Source organism: Vespula pensylvanica, chromosome 1, assembly GCF_014466175.1.
Source record: "Vespula pensylvanica isolate Volc-1 chromosome 1, ASM1446617v1, whole genome shotgun sequence".
Lineage (NCBI taxonomy): Eukaryota > Metazoa > Arthropoda > Insecta > Hymenoptera > Vespidae > Vespula > Vespula pensylvanica.
Genome location: NC_057685.1, coordinates 14,943,896 through 14,971,394, shown reverse-complemented (window position 1 = coordinate 14,971,394; position 27,499 = coordinate 14,943,896). Strand labels below are relative to the sequence as shown.

General features: G+C 37.0%; 2 protein-coding genes across 15 annotated transcripts in view; one reads left to right on the top strand and one right to left on the bottom strand.

Annotated features, from left to right (window-relative positions):
* Positions 1 to 27,499, bottom strand: part of LOC122631911 — a 228,548-nt gene that overhangs the window by 47,023 nt on the left and 154,026 nt on the right. The gene's annotated exons all lie outside the window — the stretch shown is intronic.
* LOC122631810 (rap guanine nucleotide exchange factor 2-like) overlaps positions 1 to 27,499 on the top strand; it is a 117,610-nt gene that overhangs the window by 73,648 nt on the left and 16,463 nt on the right. For 8 of the 14 annotated variants that reach the window (XR_006327770.1, XR_006327769.1, XM_043818012.1 and 5 more), the window contains exons 2-4: positions 5,822 to 6,497; positions 11,439 to 11,514; positions 27,345 to 27,446. Coding sequence is in view for 12 of the 14 variants with exons in the window: in XM_043818012.1 (XP_043673947.1) it covers positions 6,130 to 6,497; positions 11,439 to 11,514; positions 27,345 to 27,446 (546 nt within the window). In the remaining 2 variants the exon portion in view is untranslated. Of the gene's footprint in view, positions 1 to 5,821; positions 6,498 to 11,438; positions 11,515 to 24,311; positions 24,659 to 27,344; positions 27,447 to 27,499 lie in introns of those variants that run through there. The other 6 variants (XM_043817971.1, XM_043817944.1, XM_043818039.1 and 3 more) reach the window with 2 other exon arrangements.

Sequence of the window (27,499 nt, the reverse complement as noted above, 5' to 3'; positions counted from 1 at the left end):
TTCAATTTCTCGATTATGATGAAATATAAATGAAATATCACCGATATATATATACACACACATATACATAATCGATTGCGTAATCTTAATGATCAAACAGCTGGTAGATAATATATTTTGGTTGGTTCTATATGCGTAATTATGTATAGTTGCGTTTAATATACATGGAATGTCGATGATCAGTCATTTGCAATGTCGAAAAAGAAGGATGATTCTCGTAAATAGTTAACTATGTTATTTATTTGCCGCATTTGCTTTTAAGTCCCTTCGACGTCGTAAAGTGTAGTCTGAGCCGCGTGAAAAATAATGGCAACCTTTTGCTCCGAGCATCGCTCTTCATCGAGACGCGACGTTCGAAGCGGTTGGTGATGGAGGATTATAAGAAAAAAGTTCCTCTTACGTAATACCAATTTTTCGTCGACTTTGGTTTTGGCTTCGTTGTCGATCGATTCGGATTTGAACATCTTCTTCCTCGATATATATTTATTATATTTGTCACTGATTATAACGTATCACGATTACTTTCAGTTACAATATTATTTCGATTCTAATTACTTCAAATCTTTCGAATATAACAGCAAATGTAACTTCGATAAATTTGTGAGATTCCAATGGGGTGAGTCGACATTAATTCGAGAACCGAGACCTCGCTGTCGTCAACTATGCGGATTCTCGAGGAACATTGCGATACTACGAGGAAGAATTATGAGCCACTTTGTCGCATCGAAGAGAAACGTGGAAATTTCATTTGTTCTTTTTAAAAATCACGATAAGAAGCAATGCGATAACGTGCGAACGAACTCTCTTACCTTCTCGATTCGATCATTATTCTCTTTGAAATTCCTTCATTTTTTCTTTCTTCTTTTTTTTTTTTTCAAGAATTAACGCACATGTTTATACATTTCTCGATGCTTACATTTCCTTCTTATTTCTTTTCGAAATACGACTTTGAAATACGATTATAGGAATGAGAATGAACGTAGAGCTCGTATTTAATAACAGACGTAGATACTTCTTCCGTCTTAGACAAAATCATGTAACTCCATAACATTTATGTATTATACATACGCGTATATACGTTATTACATTTATGAGAAGAAAGCGAAAAGCGAGAGGAATCTTATCGAAATAAAATCCGATAAGATTTTTACTTTGATTTTGATTGGTTGAAATTCGAATTGGTTGAACGTGACTCCTTCTTCTTCGTCTTCTTCTTCTACTTCTTTTCCTTCTTCTTCTCCTTCTCCTTTTTAATCGTAGTCAGTTAAAATCTTTATTTTTCGACCGCCTTACACGAACGAGCTACTTTCACGGCACGACTACTTTCATTATGACCGAGCAAGGGAAAAAAAAGGAAGAAAAAAAGAAGAAGTAGAAGAAGAAGAAAACAAGAAAAAAAGGAATCGTGCTAATCAAGGCGGCTACACGAGGGCATTACAATTAATAATTGCGTTTACGCTGAGTGGGATCGTTGTACCGGAAGACACGGTCCGCGTATTTCGCTGGAAATTGAAATTTTTCTTCCACTTCGTTTCACCTTATCGTTCTTGTAATTAACTTCTCCGTTGGTTTGCCTCTTCTTCGATTATTTTCGTATTTCTCTATCTTTCTCTCTCTCTCTCTCTTTTTCTTTCTTTCTCTTTCTCTATCTCTCTCCTTTTTCTTTCCAATTTTTTGCCACTTCGATGACTCCTCTTCGTTTCGTAGCTTTTACATTCGTTTTTCTCTTTCTCAACAATAAGAGAAATCTATACGACTTGCGTTGGTATATCACGGTGGTAGCACCGTGACTTTCTCGTTATTTCCAAGTTTTCGTGTCGTAACTTTTCAAGACGTTCGCAAAGGACGCACACTAACATTCGATTTTCCACCGGTTTAATCCCACTTTTCGAACTCAATTTATCCTAGGCCGATAATTTACGTTCCTATGCAAATCCGACGCTACGTAAGAAAACTTTCTTCACGGGTGGAATTCACAAACATCGCGGGATAACGTTTATCTCTTCTTTCATTCGTTAAAAAGAGTAAAAAGTTGAAAGGCGAAGGATTTAAAAGTGAAGAAGGTACGCACAGATATAATTCGGGATTAAAACTCGATCAGTTTTATTTTCAATGTAAATTTTCAACGGCTCGTAGAGCAAACTAGTAGCTGTATATATATATATATATATATATATATATATATATATATATATATATAATATCGCGATTATTTCGTAGCAATTTTCTTCTTGTCTCACGTCATATCGGGTGAACTTGTTTACTAGAAACTACGCGACAGTTATGCTGGAAAGATTCCGAAGCTAAGGGAATAATAAAGGGAATAAGAGAGAGACGGAGAAAGTGTAGAAGAGAGAAAGAGAAAGATGAAAATGGAAGGTATGGAAGGAACAGAAATATCGTAGAAGTTTTGCCTTGAGATAGGAGATACAGCCGCTACACCTGCAAAATGTTCTTCCCTTAAGTCCTTCGTAAAGCGTTCCAGGTAGAAGCTATGAAGTTGGCGAGATTTTCCTTCGCCCTTTACCATCCACTAACACATACATACATACATACATATATGTATACATCTGTACCTAAAGAGACCAATCCTCGTTAGAAGCGAATATGGCCTCAACATACTCGACACGACTCGATCTCTCTCTCTCTCTCTCTCTCTCTCTTTCTCTCTCTTTCTCCCTTTGGATAGCAATTCAAGTACACTTAAAAGAAAGAGAGAGAAATATACGAAGAGAGAGAGAGAGAGAGAGAGAGAGAGAGAGAGAGAGGATTGAGTGAGAGTGAGAGTGAGAAAGAATGAGACAGTGAAAATGGAAGATACATCTACACAGAGAAATCTACACAGACGGGTGAATATTTGAGTAGCAATCATATACATATACTCGACTATCGCGCTTTTACGAGCGAGCAGTTTTCTTCGTCTCCTATTTCCTACCGTGGCGTTAAACTGCACCGGTAATTATCGCTATTACGACAGTTAATTACTTTTTCCGGAATTCCTGTTTTTTACCCGAGATGAAAAGATCCATCGTCACATTTAAGGTTTATATTCGTCGTTTGCGTTAACAAAGATAAACGCGTTTATTTTCCAAAACTAGAGAGACTAGGAAGACGAATGTTACAAGGATATATAATATGTATATCGAATAACGCGCGTTTATTTTTTCCGTTTGACCGATTTCAATCGTAAAAGTTTCGTTTCGTTTGAAAAAACGAAGGAGAAGGGAAAGAAAAAAAATGAAAAAAAAAAAAAAAAAAAGAAAACAAATAAATAAAACAGACCACTCACACTGGAACTCTAACTGGAACGAACGATACAATACAATACAATACGATACGAAACGTTCCGAAACGAAATGAAACGAAACGAATTCGATTCGACGGGATCAATTTTGAGTTGGTGAAAATATCAGGGAGTTAAAGTTCAACGAGAAGAAAATCGAAGATAAGCCGAGTCGTTTATTTTTTTCGTTCGATTTCGTGATTTCGTCGTTCGACTTGAAAAGAGCGTATCTAAGAGGAAAGTAAAGTTAGACGTTTTTGTTCTTATCCGTACGCGTAGATACGTACATACGTACTTACGTTACGTTGTTACACGTATGAATTACGTAGCTAGGCAGATACCTATTGCAAGACGACGAGGAAATCTCTTTCAGCGCGAAAAAGCACAAACGTCGTCGGGAAAGTGTGTACTTCTGTATTTTCCTTTCGTAAGCTCGGCTGCTGCGAAAAGAGGAAGACGAGTCGCTTCTCGAGCGCGTGCTCAAGGGGTTTTGCAAGCTCACTGAATTTCTATCCACTACTCGAGAAGGTCTACCCACTCTCTTGCCTTATCCTTAAACCTAGCCCTCCTTCGGGGCCTCTTATGCACTTTGGTACACGCCATTACTAAGCTGTTCCCACGGGTGCCATTATACGTGGACTTTTCTTTCTCTCCTTCTCCTCTCTCTCTCTTTCCCTCTCTCTCTCTCTCTCTCTCTCTCTCTTCTCACTCTTTTTTTTTGTTCTCTTTTCCTCTACTAAACCTCTCTACTCTTACCTTGTTCTCGTTCGGATTATCGTCACTTCATAGGTAAGGTTTATTCGGGAAAGATTACATAAAGCTATACAAGTTATAAAGATTGTGTATGTGTGTGTGTGTGTGTGTGTATAATCGAAAGATAAATCTCGAAGAACTTCGAATTTCTATCTTTATATTTTTCTTTTACTTATCGACTATAAGAGATAGTTAATAGTTACGACTCTATTTGAGCACGTTCATTTTTCATGGTAATAAATCGATTTTTCGGTCTTCCTTTAACAACAAATTTATCCGAAATTATCCAATTGACTTATCGTTCAAGATAACTTATTTTATCTCGGCTCGTTCGAACATATATCTCCGTACTAAAATTATTTCTCGAGGATATACGATTCGTAAAGATGAATAATTCGTGCGTTTGTAATAACCGTAATAACGATACGACGATGAAAAAAGGATCGTATAAAAAGTTCGACTTTCATCCTGTTTGATGTTTCCCCGGATCTCATAGATGTTTTTCTTTCCTTCTTTACCACTTTTTTTCTTTCGTTTGTCTCTATTTTTCTCTTTTGATATCCTCTTTTAAGGAGACAAAAAAAAATATATATATATATCTCGTAATAAAGCTGTGCTTCGTATACGGCAAAGTATCGTAGCAGAATCATTTCGCGAAATCGAGCATAGCGAAATAGAACATAGCGATTCCTATACCGATTTAACACGAAAAATTTCCAATCGATTTAAATTCCAGTTCGCGATTCGATCGTCCATTGTATTCGTACATCGTATACGCGATTCCCTTAGTGATTCGATTCTTTTTCGAAATATTCTTTCGTTTATCTTTGGCGAAACACGACGATATCCGGTAACATCCGAATGACTTTGTTTCCTATCGACGATCGCATTATCGGTTCTATGGGGGTGTTCGTTGAAAACGATACGAAATCGAGCTGTCGCATACTAGAACGCACGTTGCAACGAGAACGATAGTTTTACGATCAAACGGCTGTGTTTGATATGAGACGGCTCACGAAGCAGCTTTCGAAATTGGACGAAAGAAACGAGGAGGGGAGAAAGGGAGGACGAGGAGAAGGATACTTATCGTTTTATGATACCACTACGCGGGTAACTCGAAAGAAGCGACGACTCCCTTACGGCTGTCTCGGATTTTATCGTCTTTGTCGTCGTCATCGTAGTCGTCGTTGTCGTCGTCGTCGTCGTCGTCGTCGTCGTCGTCGTCGTCGTCGTCGTCGTCGTTGTCGTCGTCGTCGTCGTCGTCGTCGTCGTCGTCGTCGTCGTCGTCGTCGTCGTCGTCGTCGTCGTCGTCGTCGTTGTCGTCGTCCTCGTCGTTGCGTAGTTCTTCTCTCTTCGTTCTGTTATCATGCTTCCGTGCAAACGCACCGAATTGATAAAGCACAATTTAAAGATAGGGAGAGAAAGAAAGAGAGATAGAGAGAAGAAAGAAAGAAAGAGAAAGAGAGAGAGAGAGATAAGTACGAGACGCGTCGGCCGTTAGTCGAGCATACCTTTTCACGCAAGTGGCACGTTCCTTTTGTCGTTAGAAAATGGTTAGGAATAACGATTGGGCACGTAGAAAAAATTAAATAAAAAATTTGTATTTGCTATTAGAATATATATATATATATATATATATATATATTTATATAAATGATTCTCGACCGACAATATTCTTTCCTAGTAGACGCACGAATCGAGTACGAAGGAAATATCGGAAGTAGAAATCGATCGTTCGGTGGATCGTTCACGAGTGATCATAACAACTCGCGAACACTTTTCTAGATGGTTTCTTTGGAAGACCGAAAGGAATCTTAATGTTTTGGAAGAGATAGAATCCTCGTTTGATTCTTCGGCGTTATCGCCGTTAAGCATCGAAAGGAGTCGCATTATCAACGAAGGAAATACTTTATTCAACGAAACGAGACACTCGAAAGGGGTAAAAGAGGAAACAAAAGGGAAAGAATGTAGTTCTTCTCCTAGAAATATAATAGATAGTTGTGAATATCGTCGCTACGATGGAAAAAGAAAGAAAGAAAAGCGAGAAGTCGCGGAGGCGAGTGAAAATCGATTTCTGAGAAACACGAAGGAGGATGCACAAACACACAAATCAATTTCGCGGCCCAGTTGGGACCGGTAGCAACACGACTTCCACAGCCAACAACAACGGCAACAACAATAGGGGCCCTGTGAGAAGATGGAACAGTTTCCATGGTGGTGGTGGTGGTGGTGGTGTTGGTATGGGTGCTTGTGGAGGTGGAGGAGGTGGTGGGAGCCATCTTTTGAGCGACGCTGTTGGAAATGGCGCCGTCGTCGCGGGATCTTTTGTGAGGACACCTCAAGAACCTTTCAGGGCCGTACCGAAGGCCGTTCAAGCGCTGAGAAGTGAATCGGTCGACAGGAGCCATCGTGCTCCCCCACCACCGCCGCCGACCTTTCCGAGAAGACGATTTTCCGTTTGGTGAGTCGCCCTCTCCCTTTTCCTCGCGCGCGCACACACCCCTCAATTTTCCATTTCTTTCTTCTTGTTCGTCCTTTCGTCTACCGTCATTTAGTCACAAAACCGATCTCTGAATTATTTCGTTAAGGATGGAAATTTTCTTTTTTCTTTTTGGTATTGTCTTTTCGGTTTTTTGTTTCTTCCTTTTTCTTCTTTCTTTTCGTTTTCTTTTTTTTTTCCCCCATTTCTTTCTCGTCGTTCTTTCAGATTCGAATTTTATTTATATATTTGTGAAAATACGGAGAGGCTGATGCCAGTCATCGATTCTATTGTTCGGACTTATCGTAGTTACGTGCGTTTTTCTTTTTTGAGAAGAAGAAAAAAAGTAAACATTTTGGAAACATTACTTCCAGGTAAATTAATCTACATACGCACTTTCTGTTGCGAGTAACGCTATATTCTACGTATTTTTCTCTTCGATGGTTTCTTTGCTTGTTTTTTTTTTCCCCTCTTCTTCTTTTTTGTTTTTTACTTTCTAGCAAATATACCTACTCGACGCGTTATTTGAGTTCTAAATCCTCTTTTGGAAAATAAGATATTTACTTTGCGGAATATCTCTGTAACGATTCACTTTAGCAGACATACGCATACTTCGATCCTTTTCATCTCTTTCGACGAATACCATCAACTTCCAAATTCATGCATATCCTTCATATTTCGTGTAAAAGCTAACGGACGAGTTGATGAGCTTATATTAATTAGTAGTATAAATCAACTCTTTTCGAAGGTATGTATTTCGGCGGTATAATTGCGGTGTAAAAAAAAAGAAAAGAAAAGAAAAAGAAAAAGAAAAAACAATAGGTAGGTATGCTCTTTACCGTTTAAAAAATTAATAATATTAAAAGCAACGAGTAATGGCAAAGGATGTTAAACATACTATCATAAATATCTATCAAAAGTATGAAACATCGACGTAATCATTTTTCCAACGGAACATGGATACGCACTTTGAAGCATCGCGTATAACCGTTAGAACGAGCGCCTACTAAATGTTACTAGCGTCTTCATAGTCGAGTAAATTAGTATGTCACGATGCATGGTATATCTGCGTGGGTTTCTAAATACGATGCACGTAGATTTATACCTACGTAAATACGTGGATGATATACAGTCACTAGTTAACTGTCGTAAGTAGCGACAAAATTTTTGAATTATTAAATGTTGAAAACTAACGATATATCGAAAATTTCCTCGAAGTTGACATTTCTCTTTTTTCTTCTTTTTTTTTTTTTTATTTTTAGCGAAGAGAAATCTTTTTCTTTTTTCTCTCTCTCTCTCTCTCTTCTTTTTTTTTTCCACACTTTTTATCATCCAAAACGAGAGGAAAACGTTCCGATAAGGGCAACGTAAGCGAGCTAATGACGGGCACAGAAATATTTCATTAAGTCGAGTGGATTCTCGTCTGGCACTCGTAAAATGGGACGGATGATTTCGCAAAATGAATGAAAGACTGAGAGGAAAAGGAAGAGAAGATAGTAAGAGAGAGAGAAAGAGAGAGAGAGAGAGAGAAAGAGAATGCTTTGCTATGCTCAGGTCGACAATGAGACGCTGTCTCGTCGGGAAACCTCGTAGCTTTTCGCCATTTTTCTCTTTTCTACCCCCTTCAACGGAACCCTCTCTAGCATGCTCACTCTTTTTCTCTTTCTCTCTCTTTCTCTCTTTCTCGTACTCTTTGCGGAAACGAGGGAGAAAATCGTACACAAGACCACCCTGTGTCCAGGAATATTTCGTAGGGAAACGAGCTCTTGTAAAAGGTACGGAAACTTCGTGGCTTTCGTCACGATAAAATAGAAACTAAAAAAAACTTGTTCGTAGTGGTAACCGTTTATCATAACTATACCATGGTTTCTCATTCTTTCTGGTGGCTCGATATATCTCGACGATATATCTTAACGTCGTCGAAATGAGAAAGAAAAGAAGAAAAAGGAAAAAAGAAAAAACAAAGTTTGTGACACCGAAATATAAAAAAAGCTCGAAATATTTTGCTCGCGCCGAATTCAGACGAGAGTTCCTTGCACGTAACTTTGAATTCATTTTTGCGTTTATATAACTATCAACTTACCTACCTCCCCTACCAACCAACCTACCTACCTACCCACCTACCCACCTACCTACCTACCTACCTACCTACCTACCTACCTACCTATCTACTTACCTACTTCGTAAAAATTTAATTGGCTTCGCTGAAAATCGTCGACGCTCTGCTGCACCGCGTTTTTAAAGTTCTCGAGCGAGGGCAAAAAATTACGATCGAAAGATTTTCTCTCGTTTTTTTTTTCTTTTTCATTTCTTTTCTTTTTCTTCTCTCTCTCTCTCTCTCTCTCTCTCTCTCTCTCTCTCTCTCCCTCTCCCTCTCTTAGCTTCATCCGAGAATGAATTTTTCTGAAGTCTTTCCTTTCGTACGAAGCCGTATGAAGTCGTGATATTGGCTCGATAACCACTGATAAACGTAATCCGGAGAAGAAGAAGGTATAACGTGACGTTAAATCGTGACAGAAAGATGGTAGAGAGCAGATCGAAAAAGATATGGCGAAAGAGAAAGAGAGAAAGAGAGAGAGAGAGAGAGAGAGTTCAGGTAGATAGCATCGTCCACGTCGAATTGAATTTTCTGCGGTGTACGCATAAGAGATGCGGTTTACGCATGCATTATGCGTGTGTTACGCATCAAAAAACCGTCTCATGCTCATACTCGTACTAGTCGAAGAAAGGTGCGTGTATGTGATGATTTTGTATGTATGTGTGTGTCTGTTAAAGAGAAAGAAAGAGAGAGAGAGAGAAAGGGAGGAAGAGAGAAAGAGAAGAGGGATCGGGTCAACAGCCTTCGACAACCTTACGGCCTTCCCTTCTTCGGCTCGATCGAGCTTCGATCAGCGTTGATCTCTTTGGGGTTGTACGATCGAAGTCTTGGTCTATTGACAGCTTCCACGCTACGTTAAAATTTTAATTAAAATGATTCATATCGATAAAAATCGGCGCTGCCTATCTCGAATTTGTTACGATCATATAATTATAAATAATTATTATATTGATATTTTTATCGATACATTATCAAAGAAATATTATATATTACTTTTTATAACTGTGATTATCGTGTATTTCCTCGTCGCGAGGATATTATTATAATAAATCCGAATAAACGGAGATTATTCTAATTTATGAAACTGAACGACATGCGTGACGATGAGATTTAGATATAATTAATACGCGTCTCGTTTGTTGTGAAATGATAAAAAGAAATAAAAATAAAAATAAAAATGAAAATAAAAAAAAAAACAGGAAGTAGAAATAGAGAAAAGGACGATTTTCTTGTTTATCGACGAACTCGAGTTTGGTAAAGAAACTGCAAAGAACTATGAGTAAATGGATCATAGAGATCATAACGATAATTCGAAGGGCACGTTCACGTGTCTAAATAGTGCCTACACGTTTTTACTAATTCTCCATAATTACTCGAGGAACTTTTAGTATAACGAGCAGCGATAAACTCGGTTAATCTCTTTAATACGAGCTACGGGAAAGACCCTTTAATATCGCATCACGGATCGATGTTACGCGAGGAATAAATAACAATATGTATTTGCCTTGTTATTATACTATAGTCGACGATTCTCATATGGAAACACCTACACACACACACACATATACTTTGACGAAGGAGATATCATGCGGTTTCTAGCATCATACCGCCATTGTTTTCGAAAGGGCAGTCATAATGAAATTAGAATCGTGAGTGTTTATCACTATTCCTTGCAACCGAGAAAATGCGATGTGTGTACGGCTTAATTGCTAATAACATTCTCTTTATATATACTACCAGCACAACCCTTCTGATTCAAGGGTTTGTTATTTTATTATTATTATTATTATTATTATAGAACAAACATGCGGATGTAATATCGATCTATGAAAATGAAACAGTATATACGGATATCGTTGCATTCGACGTATATTTACTCTACTTGTTTTTATTTAATCGTTAAAATAATATATTTCTCAATGATGACGTAACGTCACGTCTACGAGGTCTCTTATATCACAGTATATTAGTGATCCGTCAGCATTAGAATCAAAAAGAAGGGAAATAAAAATCCATTGGACTTAACCACTACTTTGTCTCTCTCTCTCTTTCTCTTTGTTACGTGTATGTATTTCCTTCTTTATGACTCGAAAAGGCACGCGAGAACCATTTTCCATGGGCCACCCTCTCCCAGGAGGGCGAAAGTTCGTGGTGGTGGCATTGTTCGTGGCACTCGAGAAAGGCACCCCCTACTGACTCGGCTCTAATCGCGAGAGATTTTCGTAAATCGATGGGGCAACCGAAAACTGGCATGGTTTATGGCTAATTTGAGGAGTGGCTTCCCGATGATGGGCTACATCTGTCGGATGTATAGACTCGAATTGATCGTCCGTGAAGCAGAAAGAGAGAAAAAGAGAGAAAAAGAGGATACGGACGCGCGGGGGTAAAAGGGAGACACTAAAAGTTACGAAGCGAACAATACGTATTTATACGATCGCGCGAACACGTTCCCTTTGTTTTCGTTAGACTCGTAACTATATCGAATTACAGAGGGACGAAGAGGCAAGGGGAGGGTTTAGGTGAGGGTGAGGGTAGGGGGCGGGAATGAGAGAGAATGGCCGAAGCGATAAATTACATTTCAGTTCGATTCCGTTCGGAGAGGTATTTTGCGTCACGAACAAAATCGCTCGCGTGTTACGCGTAAATCCTAAATTGTAGAGCGAAATATTGTATTAAAGCATATATATGTGAGATATATGGTAACTATTGATAGTTAGCAACCATCTCGTTTGCAGTTTTATGTATACATAAGTACTTAGACATCTCGATTTTTACGAACATTGAGAGGTATTAAAATGTTTCCTTTTGTTTCTTCTCTGTCGCAGCTTTGGAAAGCGGACGGGCAGCAGTGCCAGGAGACCCAACGAATGTTTCGTCTTGGAGCCCTCCGAGATGATCGTCGTAAGTATATTCTTTGTGTTTCTCGTTGCTTCAAAAGATGAAGATTGAAATTTTCTTCTATGGAGAAAATGGAAAAAAGATATAGAGATAGAAAGATAAAGAAAAAGAGAGAAAGAGAGAGAGAGAGAGAGAGAGAGAGAGAGAGAGAGAGAGAGACGCGCGTATTATCTGGTCGCGAGCCAGAATATTATTTTAAGAGTTACGGAAAGAAAATGTCGTCTGAAGATAATTGAAATCGATTCCTTTCTTTCTTCGTCGTTAGATAAAATATCATGAATTATGTAGATATGTAGATATACATAGATATCTATATAAAAAGAACGTGGAACGTCTGCTTTATATAGTCACACGCGAACTTTTTGTATCGATATGAAAGAATCTCTTTGTTTTTTTTTTCCTTTTGCTTTCTTTTTTTTTTTTTTTTTTTAATTGGTTTTTTCTTTGTTTGTTTGTTTCTTTCTTTCTTCCTTTCTTTCTTATTCTCTGTCTACCCCGCTACTTTCTAGATCGCACCGGACAATATCTAAAAATACGAATACACAGGTGTTTCCCTGTGAAACTCGGAAACGATGCATTCACGACGTTGGCGAACGCGGGTGACGATATCGCATATCGAAAGACAATGTCGGCCAGACTCGAGATGTAACACGGTAGAGACAGTTAATCGATAGTTTGTCTCCTGTTATTCTCGCTGTGAGCTTTTCAAACTGTGTACCATCTCAACTCTTTCTACAGTACCATTAAAGGAGTTATTATTTAAATAACATGTTACAGAATTCAAGCGATATCGTATATAACTTCTTACGTACAATTTCATGAATACCTATTAATTTTCCCTATTCGAATGTTAAATTTCTTTTTTTTTCAACTTTTTTTTCTTTTTTTTTTAATTTTTCTACTCGCAAACGATTTCATTGATTGCATCAATATATATATATATATATATATATATATATATATATATATATCAAATGTAAATAAAACATATTTCGTTTTATCGAAGTTCAATCTCGCGTGGGTTCTCAGTTGAGATAGATATAGAAAGAGATGGATGATGAAGCACATATCGTGAAAGTTTAATTACGATTTGGAATTTCAACGGAGTATCTAAATGTTTATGCTCGTCGTGTCATCGAATTTGAAATTTATAGGATTATCGTGCAAATAGCCTTTTGTTACTCGTCTCTAATCGTGTTAGTTTTCCCTATAATCTCGAATCACCGAATGAACATACTGCTTCCATATCGTGCTGCCACCTTCGAGAAGAAGAAAACTGTATTATCGACGGCTCGACGAAACTCTTATGCGAATGTGTCGCGAACGATTAAATTTATTAATCCATTTGAATTTACCGAAAATTATTAATGACGATGGAGACTGCACTAAGCATTAATACAGACGGGCGATAATTCAATTCACGTCAAGTATAATTTTCTTTGATTGCCGGAGATCTCGTTTCGTTACGCGTTCGATCGTTCAACAATAACTTTCAAACAAATTCACCGTCGTGATGATCATTATTGGAGAATGGACAAATAAACACCTTGCACGTCATATTTTTTGTAAATAATCGTATTATTCATTTTAATATAATACAATCTAATTGCTACGTGGATGGAAAGTCTGTCAAAATATGTTTGGCGAATTGAATGTTTTAATAAAATATAGATTAATGTCCATTTTATTTGTTTATACGATATATATATATATATTTATATATATGCAGATATATGCATACAAGCAGGTGTATATAAAAATATGCATTTATTTGTAAAATGCATATTATGCATATATGCATAGATATGCGTGTGTACAGATGCGGCGCCTCTCTCATCATAGAAAATGAATCATATAATTTCATATCCTGGTTCCGGCGAGATCCGTGTTATCGGGTGACAACCCACGATTGATAAGACGTTCCAAACTAATCAATAAAAATGACCAGCTGAATGAGTCAGCAAGTCGATCTTATGCGTGCATTTCCTTTTCTTTTTTTTTTTTGCGATAGCAAAGGCGCCAAAGATGAAGTTGTATTCCGATAGCGAACTATGAGCTTGGAAGATGATCGAGAAGAATGAGAAATAGATCTAAGAGAGGATCGGAGTCCTTCTCTTTGGTATCGTGTGTACTCTCGCGTATTATGCAATTCTCTATGTCATTCGTATTATCCCTACGTACATACATATTCAGATAAATAAGTGACTTCTTCTGTCCTCGTTTTTTATTTCTCTTATCTCCCCTTACGTTTCTAGTCTGTCTCTTATAAGTTCGATAACTTATTTACTAAAATCTGTTTATTTTTTGACGGCCATCAGGTATATTTATAATATTCAACAAAAATTATAATCTTGTCTTCGTTTTTTTAGATCGAATAGCTTTGGATAGATTATTATTATTATATCGATGGAGAAGAGCGAGTTAACTTATGTACATGCTTTGTTCTGTTATTATCCTATGTATAAAAGAATAACACATAGTATATATACACACATATATATATATATATGTGTGTGAGAGAATATCTTTACGTATATAGAAACAAAATGTTTATATAAATTCACGTTCTAAAAACAACGAAGTAGTCCGGTGGTCGCTCGTTTATATTTAAAGCGACGGGACATGTAGCGATCAAGGCTAACTCTGCAACAGCCAAATATTCCCTCTTTCAAGTTTATTTACATCGAATTATACAGAGAGGAACAAAGCGGATGATCTATACGAATTAAATACGTATATTCGATTCGAAAAAGTCACTCTCTGTTATTTGTCTTTAAAATAAAATATAGATAATATTTTCATATATATATATATATATACATATATGTAAAATAAATATATAATAAATATGTATATAAAGATCGAATACTAGCTGTGACGAAAGAGAGATATAGAATATAAAAAACGAACTAGACAGACAGACAGAGAGAGACAGAGAGAGAGAGACAGAGAGATAGAAAAACAGAACACAGTTTGTCACAGGTTACTTCATCCCACCAAAGGTTCATGTATGCCCTCTGGCAGCTTTGTGACCTGCTATGAATTTAACGTGTGACCTTTAACCTTACTCTCGCACCCTTTCTCTCTCTCTCTCTCTCTCTCTCTCTTTTTCCCTCTTCTTGACTCACCTCTGCCATGGTTTATTCCAACTTAAGCTTTAAATTAGAATAAATCATTTTCGTAGTCCTCGGACCAGACTTGGATATCGTATCGTACGTCAAAAGCCATATCGTTATTATAGCGACTTGAATTTATGACCCAGTCGTCTAGTTCCCTCGAAAGAGACGAAAAAGTATGGGAAAAAAAGAAAAAGAATGAAAGAAAGAAAAAAGAGAACAGCAAAAGAAGACGAGAGATCGATGCAAATTGTTGAGCTCGAAATGTACCTTCGATTTCGAATTTTCAAGTCACACCTCCTCGAATTGATATACGAACAGACGTTATATAAAATCGAGAAGTCCTCGTCGAATCTTTATTTCGATCGTATACAAAGTGAAGCGAATTTTATGTGCACCAGAGAATATTATATGTCTTTCGTATTCGATCTGAGTTTTAATGAGCGAATCGCATTGTTTGCCTTCCCATTTTATCGGGACTTTAGCTTTCTCGCGATTAGAGTCGAGATAGTAAAATAGTTTTGTTGACGTTGACACTCGATCTGGATGGACCGTTATCGTTAGGAGAGAGTATGTTTCTCACGAGTATAATTATTTCGACTCGAGGATCTGAAGTCAAGAATCGATAGTTTTTAGTAGTTTCTATACAACGGGACATCACCACGTAGGTGTAATTTATTATCGAATTATACCTCTTATCGATCGTTACCATCATCGAAGTCTGATTCTTGTGCTCTTGGGTGTTCCTTATGCTTGGGTCTCCTTGAAAAAAAAAAAAAAAAAAAAAAGAGAAAAAAAAGAAAAAGCAGAAATACTAGAGCATCGAATGACGCTCACAGGATGCGGGCATATATATATATATATATATAAAATTGTGTAACCGTTCTATCCGTCTATCCTTCTATGCAACGTTATGTATTTACTTACGTGAAGTTTATATGTGCAAGAAACTTATCGGACCCCAACAAAACGGACACCAGAGGCGTCTCGGTATACGTCATCGTCTGGCAAGCCTCGGAACCGATGACGTTTATCGAGCATGCATCATCGTCTACTTTCCGCCTGGATAGCCCCCTTCAAGATGATGATATCCTTCATTTTCTTTTATTTACAAACGTTCTCGTGATCTTTCTCGACGAGTATATAAATTCTCCTTCGTTTTAAATCGCCTCCATCGTCTAACAATAAAATCGTTTCTCTCGTGTCTCTTTAATCTGACCTCAGCTTCGTTCAACCTGATTAAATCGTGCTTCCTCTTTACCTTATCTACGTTCCATCGGATCAACCTTCGTTAATAGAAGGAGGATAGTTTATTCTACCGAAAAATGTAACAAACGAGAGACACGAATATATTGCTGAAAACAGTTTTGAGAAATAGAACGTTACATACATATATGAGCGTTTCTTAAACGTCGAACGGGAATAGAATTTCTCTTTTGAGGTGTCAAAGTTAGAGTTTCTCGGCTCGTTCTCTTTTTGCATGGGACGTAAGTCGACAATTTTGTCAATATTCTTCGTCCGCAAATTTTACAAAATAATTTATTAAATTGGTATAATCTAAAATCGTTATATATGAAACGTTCAAACGGTTTGATCGTTACTATTAATCCTGAATGCTCGATCATGAAGTTTCGTACGACGTTACGAAGGATAGACGTTAAATGGGCGCCATTTACGTAAGAAACTCGTCAAGTGGACGGTCGGAAACGTATTCGTCATGTCCGTCACATCGATCACTCATGAACATATGCGAATAAGAAACGTTCAACGTAGCAGAGAATCCTTAGATAAAATCGTAGATATATATATATATACACACACACATATATATATATGCACATATATGTATACATAAATTCGAAGTCAGCCTTCGTATTCGCATTTCCCAGTTTACGACCGTGTAAAAATTCGATACGACAGGCGTAACTTATTTTTCTTCCTATCGAGTTTTCCAATAAAAAGATCGAATTCGATCGTGATAACAAGCCACGATAAATCTTCGAATTTATTCTACTTTTTGAAATCTTTGACATTTCGTTCGTCGTGTTCCTTCCATTCGAACGAGACTTGATATTCCTTTTATTAGCATAAATTTAAGAGAACGTACGTGATTTGTGGATGAATTTGAAGGATGTCGTTTTAAACCAACGAGATAATTTCGTGTTAAGTAGAATCCGAAATTGCATGTTCTACGATTGGACCATAAGATCGCTCCATTAACTTAGTGGAGTGATCGTAAAATCTTATTTTATAGTTCCTTATTGGTAATACTTCTCGGTAATATAACACAAGGACTTTAATGCATTAACGACGAATAAGAACGACACGGATTTAGCGAGGAAACGAGTATAAACGAAAACGAGATCGCTCGCGTTCCTTTAATTCTGACTTTTAAGCTCTTTGAGTAAAGTCGAAAAGAATATCTAAGAAAAACTTGAAGAAAGAAGAGCTAAGCTGTTCTTAAAATAATTCTCTTATGTACAAAGGACTCGAATCCGTAGAAAAATATTACCAACTTCGAAGCGTACCGTCTTCCGTGGGAAATACATTTCTTTATCGATCAATTTTCCAATGGGGAAAACTTTTCGAATTTTCGGCTAACTTTCTAATCTCTCGCGCGTCCGAGAACGAAGGGTGGATGAGTGGGTGGTGGAATGATTTGTTATTTTATTTCATCGAAATATTTTCGAAGACAATATTAGTGATTTTAAGTACGACAGCAAGGTACACTTTTAAACCGGTTTAGATTCAATGTGTTCGTGTTTGTGCACGCGTGCATAAGAGAATGTCTCGTTTCCTGACTCTTTCACGCATACGTTCCAAGACGTTCACTTCCGGTGCGAGATATGTACGCGCTATTCCCGATTCAAGACTCACAAATGTATTAGCAGGATTCTTTTTTCGGTCTGACACGCTCGCGTCGTCTTTCTTCTACTAATTTTGTGTGTGTATCTATATACATACATACATATATATATATATATGTATGTATGTATGTATATAAGTATTTATGTATGTACGTATATGTAACTAAACATATAAATAAATATAATACATAGATATACCATTTATTACTTTATTATTATACGCTGACGCACAACGATATTCTTTACGAAAGATCGAGAGAGTTTCGTCATATCATTCTTTTTTTAAATTATCGACTCTCGAGACATTCAACTTGATAAAACGTTCAAGAAATTTTAATTCGAGATAATGGCTCGCTTGCTCCAGTCAACTTCCACCGCAACACTTCCGGATGATTCTGGAAGTGAGCTACGTTTCAAAACCACGAAATTACGTTTAATGAATAAGAAGAAGAGAGGAAATAGAAGAAGAAGAAGCACCAGTAGAAGAAGAAGAAGAAGAAGAAGAAGAAGAAGAAGAAGAAGAAGAAGAAGAAGAAAAAGAAATAGGATACTCGACAAAAAATAAACATACCAACGATTATCGGAGACTATTATTCGTACATCGTTAATTATCTTGAAGAATTTTCCTCAGATGACAACATCCATCTTAAAGATTAATCTTCTGTGCTTATAAAAACGGTACCTTAATTAACTCTATTTTTTTTTCCTCCCCTTCCTTCTTATCCTTTCATCAACTTCATTCCTTATAATACAATCCACATTTCTTTTTTCTTTTTTTTCTTTTCTTTTTCTTTTTTCTTTTTTTTTTTTTTTCATTCAACCCTATTCGTTCCAAGGTTCAGTATAATCAGGATCCTTCGTTCAAAACATTTTTTTACTTTTCTTATTACCATCGACTAGGGATATTAATTAAGTCGAGATCATGCTATTCGCTCGTACGTTCTTATTAATTCATTAATATGAAGGCTGCACGCGTTAGGTATACTGTATCTCTCTCTCTCTCTTTTTCTTTTTTTCTTTCGTATCTTTTTTTTTTCATCGAAGGTTTTCCTCTCTATACATTTACCTACCATTTGGAAGAAATGCTATTGGAAAGAGTGTTTTCATTCGAAAGGTCTATAAGGTGGTCGAAGAGGAATCGACCTAGATCTTTCTTTCCTTCGTGCGTCAGCTCGATGCACCTGTGATCTATGATCTAGTAGTAAACGTCGGTTCCACGACTTCTACGATAGACTTTATAATCCTTGTCGTCATCGTCATCGTTGTCGTCGTAGTAGTCGTAGTTGCAGCAAGAAACAGAACTTGCTCGACTGATTACAGACTGCGCTTACGTATTAAGGAGAGCTCGTATCTCTTGCTCGTGAATTATCCAGACTAGGATAGTTTCGCATATACATATGTATGTACGAGCGTTCCTGTTCTGTAAAATATTTCCCTTTTTAAATCACAACTTTTATTTCGATTCCGTATATACTTTTTTTTTTTCATATAAAAACTAATTCCTATTTGATCGTCAAATAAAGATTAATACTTTAATGATATTTTTATTAATTTATTGATTAACAACGTAAAACCATTTTCAAAGGCAATACGAAGAGAATGATGATAGAGAATACGAAGATAATTATCACGTGGAATTTTAGTGGATGGATATGTATATATATATATATATATATATATATATATATATATATATATATATATATAGGTATAACGTACATTATTTCTTAACTAAAGTAACAATGGATAGCCATAGATCGGATAACCGATTAGTGATTTTATCGAGCCATTAAATTAACCACGATCGTTTCCATGTTTTACTTTCTAATCGTGATTTTGAAACGAATTCGATCGAATTTAAAATAGTTCCAGATGGATATATCTCAAAGTTTATCCTTTAAAAACTATGTTCTATCGAATATCTTTTCTATATTTTATCTTTTACAATACCATTTGTGATAACTCAAATTCGTCATTTTTCTTGCGACATCGAAGCCCTGCTCCGTGCGAGCGTGACCCTTGACAATACGTTCGTAGTATTTGTATATCGACATACATACACATATATATACATCACACACACACACACACACATATGCTAGAAGTGGGCGAAGCACGTATCTGGTTATGTATATATACGACACAACATACATACATATACGTACATGTTTCCAAGCATACGCACGATATACGATACGGTTCAAGTACGACCGATATCGACTGTATCTATTCTTTCTCTCCATCTCTCTCTCTCTCTCTCTCTCTCTCTCTCTCTCTCTCTCTCTCTCTCTCTCTCTCTCTCTCTCTCTCTCTCTCTCTCTCTCTCTCTCTCTCTCTCTCTCTTTCTTTCTTTATAAGAGGAAGAAGGAGGTACAGGTAAGACACAGACGAACGAGTTTACACATATGCATTCTTGGATCGTGAAAACACGCTCGACTTTCCATTCATGTTTCTTACGTTCACACGCGAGAATTGCTCGCTCTGTCTGTTCTTTCTCCGCCCAGTACCACTCCCTCCCACCCTTCCACCCTCCCACCCTCTTACCTTCTTTTTCTCGAAGAGTCAAAGCGCAAATAATTCGCATACGATAATTCGCGTATATCGTATTCTTGATTCTTAAATTCGATCGAATGGCCATATCTTCGAATCAGTTTAAAAGTCGATTGTCGATGACTTTCAAAAGTGTCCTTTGCGATACGATTTAAGAATAGATTCGGTTTCGAACGAAACGTGGAAAGATATCGACATTTGCTTTACAGATTCCTAACCCGTTGCATTTTAACGAGCTAAGACCACTTTAATGCGCATCTTCATCAACTTCTATTCAAGTGCTAAGTATATTCACGAAGTTTTCGCATTTACCAGAGACGTTCGATATTTTTCCTTAAAGTGATTATGAATTTCCTTTCTCTCTCTATCTCTCTTTCCCTCTTTCTCTTTCTTCTTCGTATTATCATACGGTGTGAAAACTTACAATTAAGTAAATTAGTTGACAAACGACAACGAGGAAAATGAAATGATGCCTTGGAACATCGCTTACCAGACACTGTGTTGTCTACTTTCGTACTTTCCTCTCTCTCTCTCTCTCTCTCTCTCTTTCTCTCTCTCTCTGTTTGTCTGTCTCTCTATCTCTCTTTCTCTCTGTTATATCTTCTTCTCCCTTACTCTCTCATCGCAGTGATTGCACGTAGAGATTACATAGAGCTCTGGTGCACGCGACAAAGGGAGAGTGAGAGAAAAAAAAATGAGCGAACATCCGCGAAGAAGATAGCGAGCTTATCGCTAACGTTACGCCGGACGAGCGACACACAATCAACGCCAGTCGCTTTTCGTCGGTCGATCAACGCGCACCACTAGACTTTACGAATTCATTTATTTTCTCGCGTTATCCTACGCATTCTACCTATTCTCGATCGATCGTTTCTTCTACCGTGAGAACCTAGTGCGTCGAATGATTCGCGATAAGATCTATACGACCATCGATAAAATAAACTTTGGATTATGACGAATCTTTTAGATTCGAGAAGCGTGAGAATGATTCGTTAGTGATTTATTCTTCTATCTTTTTATGTATGTGTGGTATATGTTTGATATATGTGTCAATCTCTGTGTACGTGTACGTGTATGTGTAAACGTAACGTCTTTCAAATTTCTTGCAAAAATTTCTATTGAAAAATATATAACGATGTGAAAAGAGAGAGACAGAGACAGAGAGAGAGAGAGAGAGAGAGAGAGTGAAAGAAAATTAGTCATTATTTCGAAATTCTTTCGCAGTGAATCTCGTTAGGATTCTTTGTCGCTTTATGAGTTTGAAAATTTCTAAGTATTAACTGGACCATAAAGAATTTCAAGCCGATTCCTTTAAGGTCCCTTCACGAGGGTTACCTACTATTCCTAGAGAAACGAGAAGCCTTCTTTTTATTTCGGCACGTACTCTTTTAGGAAGTTTGAGCTTAGGGATCGTTTGGGTTATCGAGAAACGAGGAAACAATTTCTCAATTGCGATTTTGTTTGCTTTGCCAATCCTTGGACCTACCGCGATCGTTCTCGCAAACTTAACCGCTCTATTGCTCAACGGATAACGGGATTATGGGATTCAAGGATATTTCTCTTACTATATATTGCTCATGTGTATATATATATATATATATATATATATATATATATATATATATTTATCTTTGTTGCTTCGATTAATTTTTATTTATCTCTATAACGATTTTCAAAATCGTCTTATTTTATAGTTCTATTCCTTTAGTTTATTTATTTAACTTATCTTCGTAATACAAAGTATACACGCAAATACATATCCACTAGTTCCTTTTCTTTTTTCCTCTTTTTTTTCTTTACTCGATTTCGCAGTGAAGGGAAAATAAAGCGTTTTTGCGATAGGAACAGAGCAACTTTCTGTCGTTTTGCCGTTTCTCTCATTCCGGCATTTCACGGATACTTTCTTACAGTCGGTTTTTAGGGTCGCGCGTGACGCCAATGGTGTCGAGACGGGCGACTGCAGGATGAACCGAAAATAAAGTAGACGGGCGCCGAGAGAGCAGTGCGTATGAATATGCTCTATCTGTCTCTCTCTCTCCCTCTCTCTCATTTTCTTCCTCTGTCTTTTTCGTTCTCTTTCTTCTTCTCTTTCTCTATCTATCTCTCTATCCATCTCTCTTCAACCCCTCCCCGTCGTATACGCCTCGCGGAGGTCCGACGGGAAGAAATTTTTAGCCCATGTAGATCCTCGAGAGAACGAGACCCTCTGCCTTTTAACCAAGCCATTTCATAAGCAAACGAAAGAAATGGTAAGTTCGTGTACCGAGGTCGCGTTTAAAACGTTTCATCGTCATTTCGACGAAAATGGCCGAGAAAGAAAGACAGAGAAAAAGAGAAAGACTTTTCAAGACACATCCAAATCTTGGAGAAATTCTATGAGCTAGTGTAATGTAAGATACTATTCGTTTTTAAGAAACGTCGATGTGTGCTCGGAAACTTGGCAAAGTCTCTATTTGAAAATTTATGAATTCATAGCTTCACGTATCTAATCTTAACATCGTCAAATCGTAACGTTGCGATATCTTAAGCTCAAAGATTCACTAGGTCGTTGGGTCTTTAAATTTTACGAGGAAAGTTTTTCATAACGTTTCATTAACTAAATGATTCTCAGATATCACGTGTCATTTTATCGAAGCCCACGGCGAAACTTATCCTTGATACGACCTGATTCACTTGCTTTCATTCGGAACAAATCTTTCTCGATTGTAAATCACGTTAATAATAGGATCTCTCTCTTCTTTTTTTTTTTTTATACTTTTTCACATAATTGGATTCGCTGTTGTAGTTGGATATAGTAAAATAATCGATATCCGTTTTTCTGCTAACAATGGATATCTTTGGTATTTTTTAAACCATTATTGAAAAGATTCGTCTTGATTATTTATCTTTTCTTTTTTTAAAGCTCTTTTTTCGACAAAATGACGATGGCAATTTCTTCTTCTTCGACCGACGATATACAAGATATAGAATAAGAAATTTGTAATTTGAAATCCAGGACGAATGAAAATTTCAATAAAAAGCGTAGAATATCGCTTGCGATCGCGTTATAATCAACGTTTATTATCTTATTATAGAATTGATATAATTCATATTTTGTGATAAAGCTCGTAATATACAATTTTTCGTCTATTACTCTCGCTAACAAAGTTATCCAAAGATTTTTCATTATCTAAGGGATACCTCTTTTACGGTATGTAGCTACATAAATAACCTACACCGAGAGTTATTTCTCCTCTTTCTTTTCTCATATATCGGTTTTACGCGATCTATCTCCTCTACACTCGATCCATTGTCTCCTTATCTGCATTTCTTATCTTAAAGATTCTTATCTTATAGGCTTAACGGATCGTAGAATATTCAGGATGCATCTTGAAAGGGATTTTTAAAAAGAACCTAGCTTCTTCTCTCCGATCGATCTTCATTTCCTTTCTTCTTTAATACTTACAAATTAATTCATACAATTTTCAGATCGAGATCTGAAAATGAGATTCTTTATCTTCTCGATGATACGAAGGACGAGGACGAACGTAGTCCCTATATAAATCGATTCGAAATTTTTCGAACGATCGTATATACGACACAACACGATACGATACGATACGATAAGATCGTCGAGAGAAGATCGAACGATCGATCGTTTTCGTCGATCCTATCCGACATTTCCTCTTATCAGTATCGTTGAAATTTTCGAAAGACTGATGCTCGGTAATCGTAAAGATGAAAGTTCTTAGTCACCGCTGCTCACGAGCTTATTTCTAGTCGGCGACAGCGCGTCCGACGCCGTCGAGCCGATCTGACCCACGACGAAAAGGAATGATACGAGGCGTACGTTACTGCGTGTGTAGAGTCACGTGACTCGACTCGGTCTTTGGCCCTCTTAAGAATCGTGGACGATTCAGTTCGCCGGCGCGACGCGCGACGCGTGGATCTTTCAAGTCTTTCCATTTATCTCTCTCTCTCTCTTGATCTCTTTCTCTCGATATATCGTTATATCGCTTCATCGAGTCGTTTCGATTCGATGGAAGAAGGTCGTTCTCGAAATTGTCCACATCTTCGAACTTGTTTTTGCTTTGAGATAATATAGCGGAGCGTTCATCGCGAACGAATCAAACGTATTCTCTTTCTCTTTCCTTCTCTTTCTCTTGACGGTCGTATGATTACGAATAGAGAAGAGAAAGAGAGAGAGAGAGAGAAAGAGAAAGAGAGAAAGAGAGAGAGAGCTAACAAGCTAGGACGATAAACAAGAACTGTATATATATATATATATATAATATACAAGTGGAAGTTTTGAACGATATAAGAAGGAAGGAGAACGATCGGTGAATTATATATAGCGAAAAGTGTTTATCTGTGTTACGATTCGTCTTTTATTATTATTGGAGTGAAACGATGAATGGAAAAGAAAAATTCATGTGCTGTGATACTCTCTTACGTTTCTGACGAGTGTACGAAGATTTGATTAAGAATTGATACGAGGTAACCGAAGTTAACGAGATGTTGAAATATATGAATCGGACTGGACGACCTCGAGTCGTGGTGAGGAAAAGGAAAGGACGGTCGTTGTCCAGAAGCTGGCCTGGTACACCTAGGACTTTGTCCATCGCTTCTTCCGAGGTAAAAACACGCACACATAAAAAAAGACAGAAGAAAGATAAATAGAGAATATTTTCCAAAATCATTTCTCTTCGTCCCCCTTTATTTCTTTTCTTTCTTTTTTTCTTCATTCATTCCGACGAATTTCACGTAGATATTGAAAGTGTTTATAAACAATATTGTTTAGTGACAAATGTAAAATACGATCGTTCTGTTTAGATAGAAATAAATATAATAAATGAGAAATACAAAATATTCCGGTCGTTTCTTTACGTTCGCGAGCAGATAGGAAGAGATGCAATGGTGTTCGCGCGCGTACGCACCGCAACGCATACATACGTATGTAAACGCCCACGTAGCTCTGGCAGGCCCACGCAGAGCACGAGTAACGATGGGAACAGACGGAAGACAGCAAGGATGAGGAGGAGAAGGAGGAGAAGGAGGAGGAGGAGGAGGAGGAGGAGGAGGAGGAGGAGAAACGTATAATGATTATTTCTTACTCGTCGCTTGGATACTTTGTCGAGATGCATCGTTTTTAGAAAGATCTTTGTCTCTCTTTCTCCTTATCTTTTTCTTTCTCTCTCTATTTATCTTTCATAAAGATCGATCTTCCATCTTTGAGATAAAAACGTAAACGTGTTAGGAATTGTTATATCTCTGTCTATAGGCTTTATATCATGATAAATTTTATTACGATTTTATATGCATTAACTATATACTACTTGCTTTTTCTTTTTCTTTTCTTTTCTTTTGTTCTCTTTTTTTCTTTCTTTCTTTTTTTTTTTTTTTTGAGATAGAAAATTTAATTAAATAGTTTCCATAATATTCTCGTTATATATTTTTATTTGACGATACCCGTTTCTTTTCTGTTTCTTTTTTTTTTCCTTTTTTAATCGTTTTCCTTTTACTTTTCAAATCGCTTTTCAATTCGCTATAACGAACAGGAGGAAAAGCTTCGGCGAATTCGTCGAAAGCTCGACGATACTTCATCAGGTTTCGATTATCGATATTTTATTGGTGTAGAGAAATATCGTAGTTATTAACGATAACTCGTTCGGCCCCTATCCGCTCACGCGGCCCCAAACAATAATTATTTATAATTCGTGGATTACGTAATGGAAATGCATGCACATTTTTCCGTTGGTTGTTTACAAATTGCATCACGCTTGCGCCTCTTACTCGGTCATTGCGATTGCATTTTCGTAGCGTGTCCGATGACGTAATCCCTACGAAATCGCCAATAAACGCGATTGAAATCGCACAATTTTCATATTCTTCTCTTGCCATGCGTAATGGTAAGCTTTTCCATCGAAATGTTGTGTGTATGTGTGTTTATTATGATTGCTTATTTTTATTTTTATTCTGACAATTTAAATGAGTTTTATCGGGTTCGCGTACAAATTATATTTTATTATATACATTCGTTGTATTTACTATCAATTACACGTACATATATCGCATCTTTTTTAGTGTGCTACGTTAACAAAAAAAAAAAAAAAAGAAGAAAAAAAAAGAAAGAAAAGAAAAGAAAAGATCGACTATTATCAAAGAAAATATCTATCGTACCGTCTTCTTTAAAAAAGTTTATCGAGAAGATGTCCTTAGAGAAGACCGTGCGTGACCGTGCTATACTGTATGTATATGTATGTATGTGCATATATATATATATATATATATATATATATATATATTTAGGCGTATATTATAATTAAGAACGAACGACCTTTTCCATTGTAATTTTCGCGTGGACGTTGTATTGTTTCATACCGTAGCTAAACATTCATGCTCCGCTGGCGACAAATAATTTTCGCTTTTGCGGAAATCCCTCTTCTACATACATATATATATATATATATATATATATGTATCTCTTTTCTCATACGAGCTCTCGTCATCATCCGCCCGGTGAAACTATCTTTCGCTCCGAAATTGGCTAAATATTTGTTCGGACAATCGAATCACGAGGGAGCGGTTCTTTGAATGGCGAGTATAACCAGCGTATCTGCCGGAAGTCCGGCCTACGAGTTCCGGCCCGAAGCACGTATACGTCTCTCGTTGTCTCTTGCTTTTTCTCTTTCTCTCTTTCTCTCTTTTTTTCTCTCTCTCTCTCTCTCTCTCTTCTTCTCTCTCATGATTCTTCTTTTTTTTTTTTTCTATTACTCAACTACATAAACTGCGAGCCATATAACTGTCATCCGAAAAAACCGTCGTCGTTGCAACCATCGTACACAGTGATGCGGAAAGAGTTGATGCAGCTGAGCTCCTGGAGCTTCCATTAGCGGCAGGTGGCATGATCGTGATATAGATTATCGAAGAGAAACAATGTGTGTGTATGTGTGTGTGTATACACACATACAAAGGATATATTTCCGATATAGTCCGTTTCAAAATGAAATGTTTATTCCAGAAAAAATGGAGAGAAAGAGAGAGTTCCGGTAGCCGTTTTTACGATAACGATTTAACGTAGATTACATACGCGAGAATTCTGTTCGCAGATATGTATGTATGTAGTTGGAATTTTTCCGATGGAATTACGGGAAAAAAAATGACGAAAAGCTTTATTTTTTTTTTTTTATTTTTTTAAATGTTTGAGAACTTGGTTGACCTACGTATTTATTTTCAATTTAAATAGTATATGTATATTATTTCTTTTTCTTTAACAATTATTGAATTCATTTTTTCTTTCTTTCTTTTTTATTTATTGCAGATCGATTATCCAGAGGTCCATGGAGGAGGAAGGATGCATCGGCCACCGCATCCACATCCTATAACCGACCATCGTCAGGTCAACCTGGTCTTCGACGACACGGTAGATATACAACCTTTCGATCTTTCTGTTTTTCTTCGAAAAGAAAGAGAGAA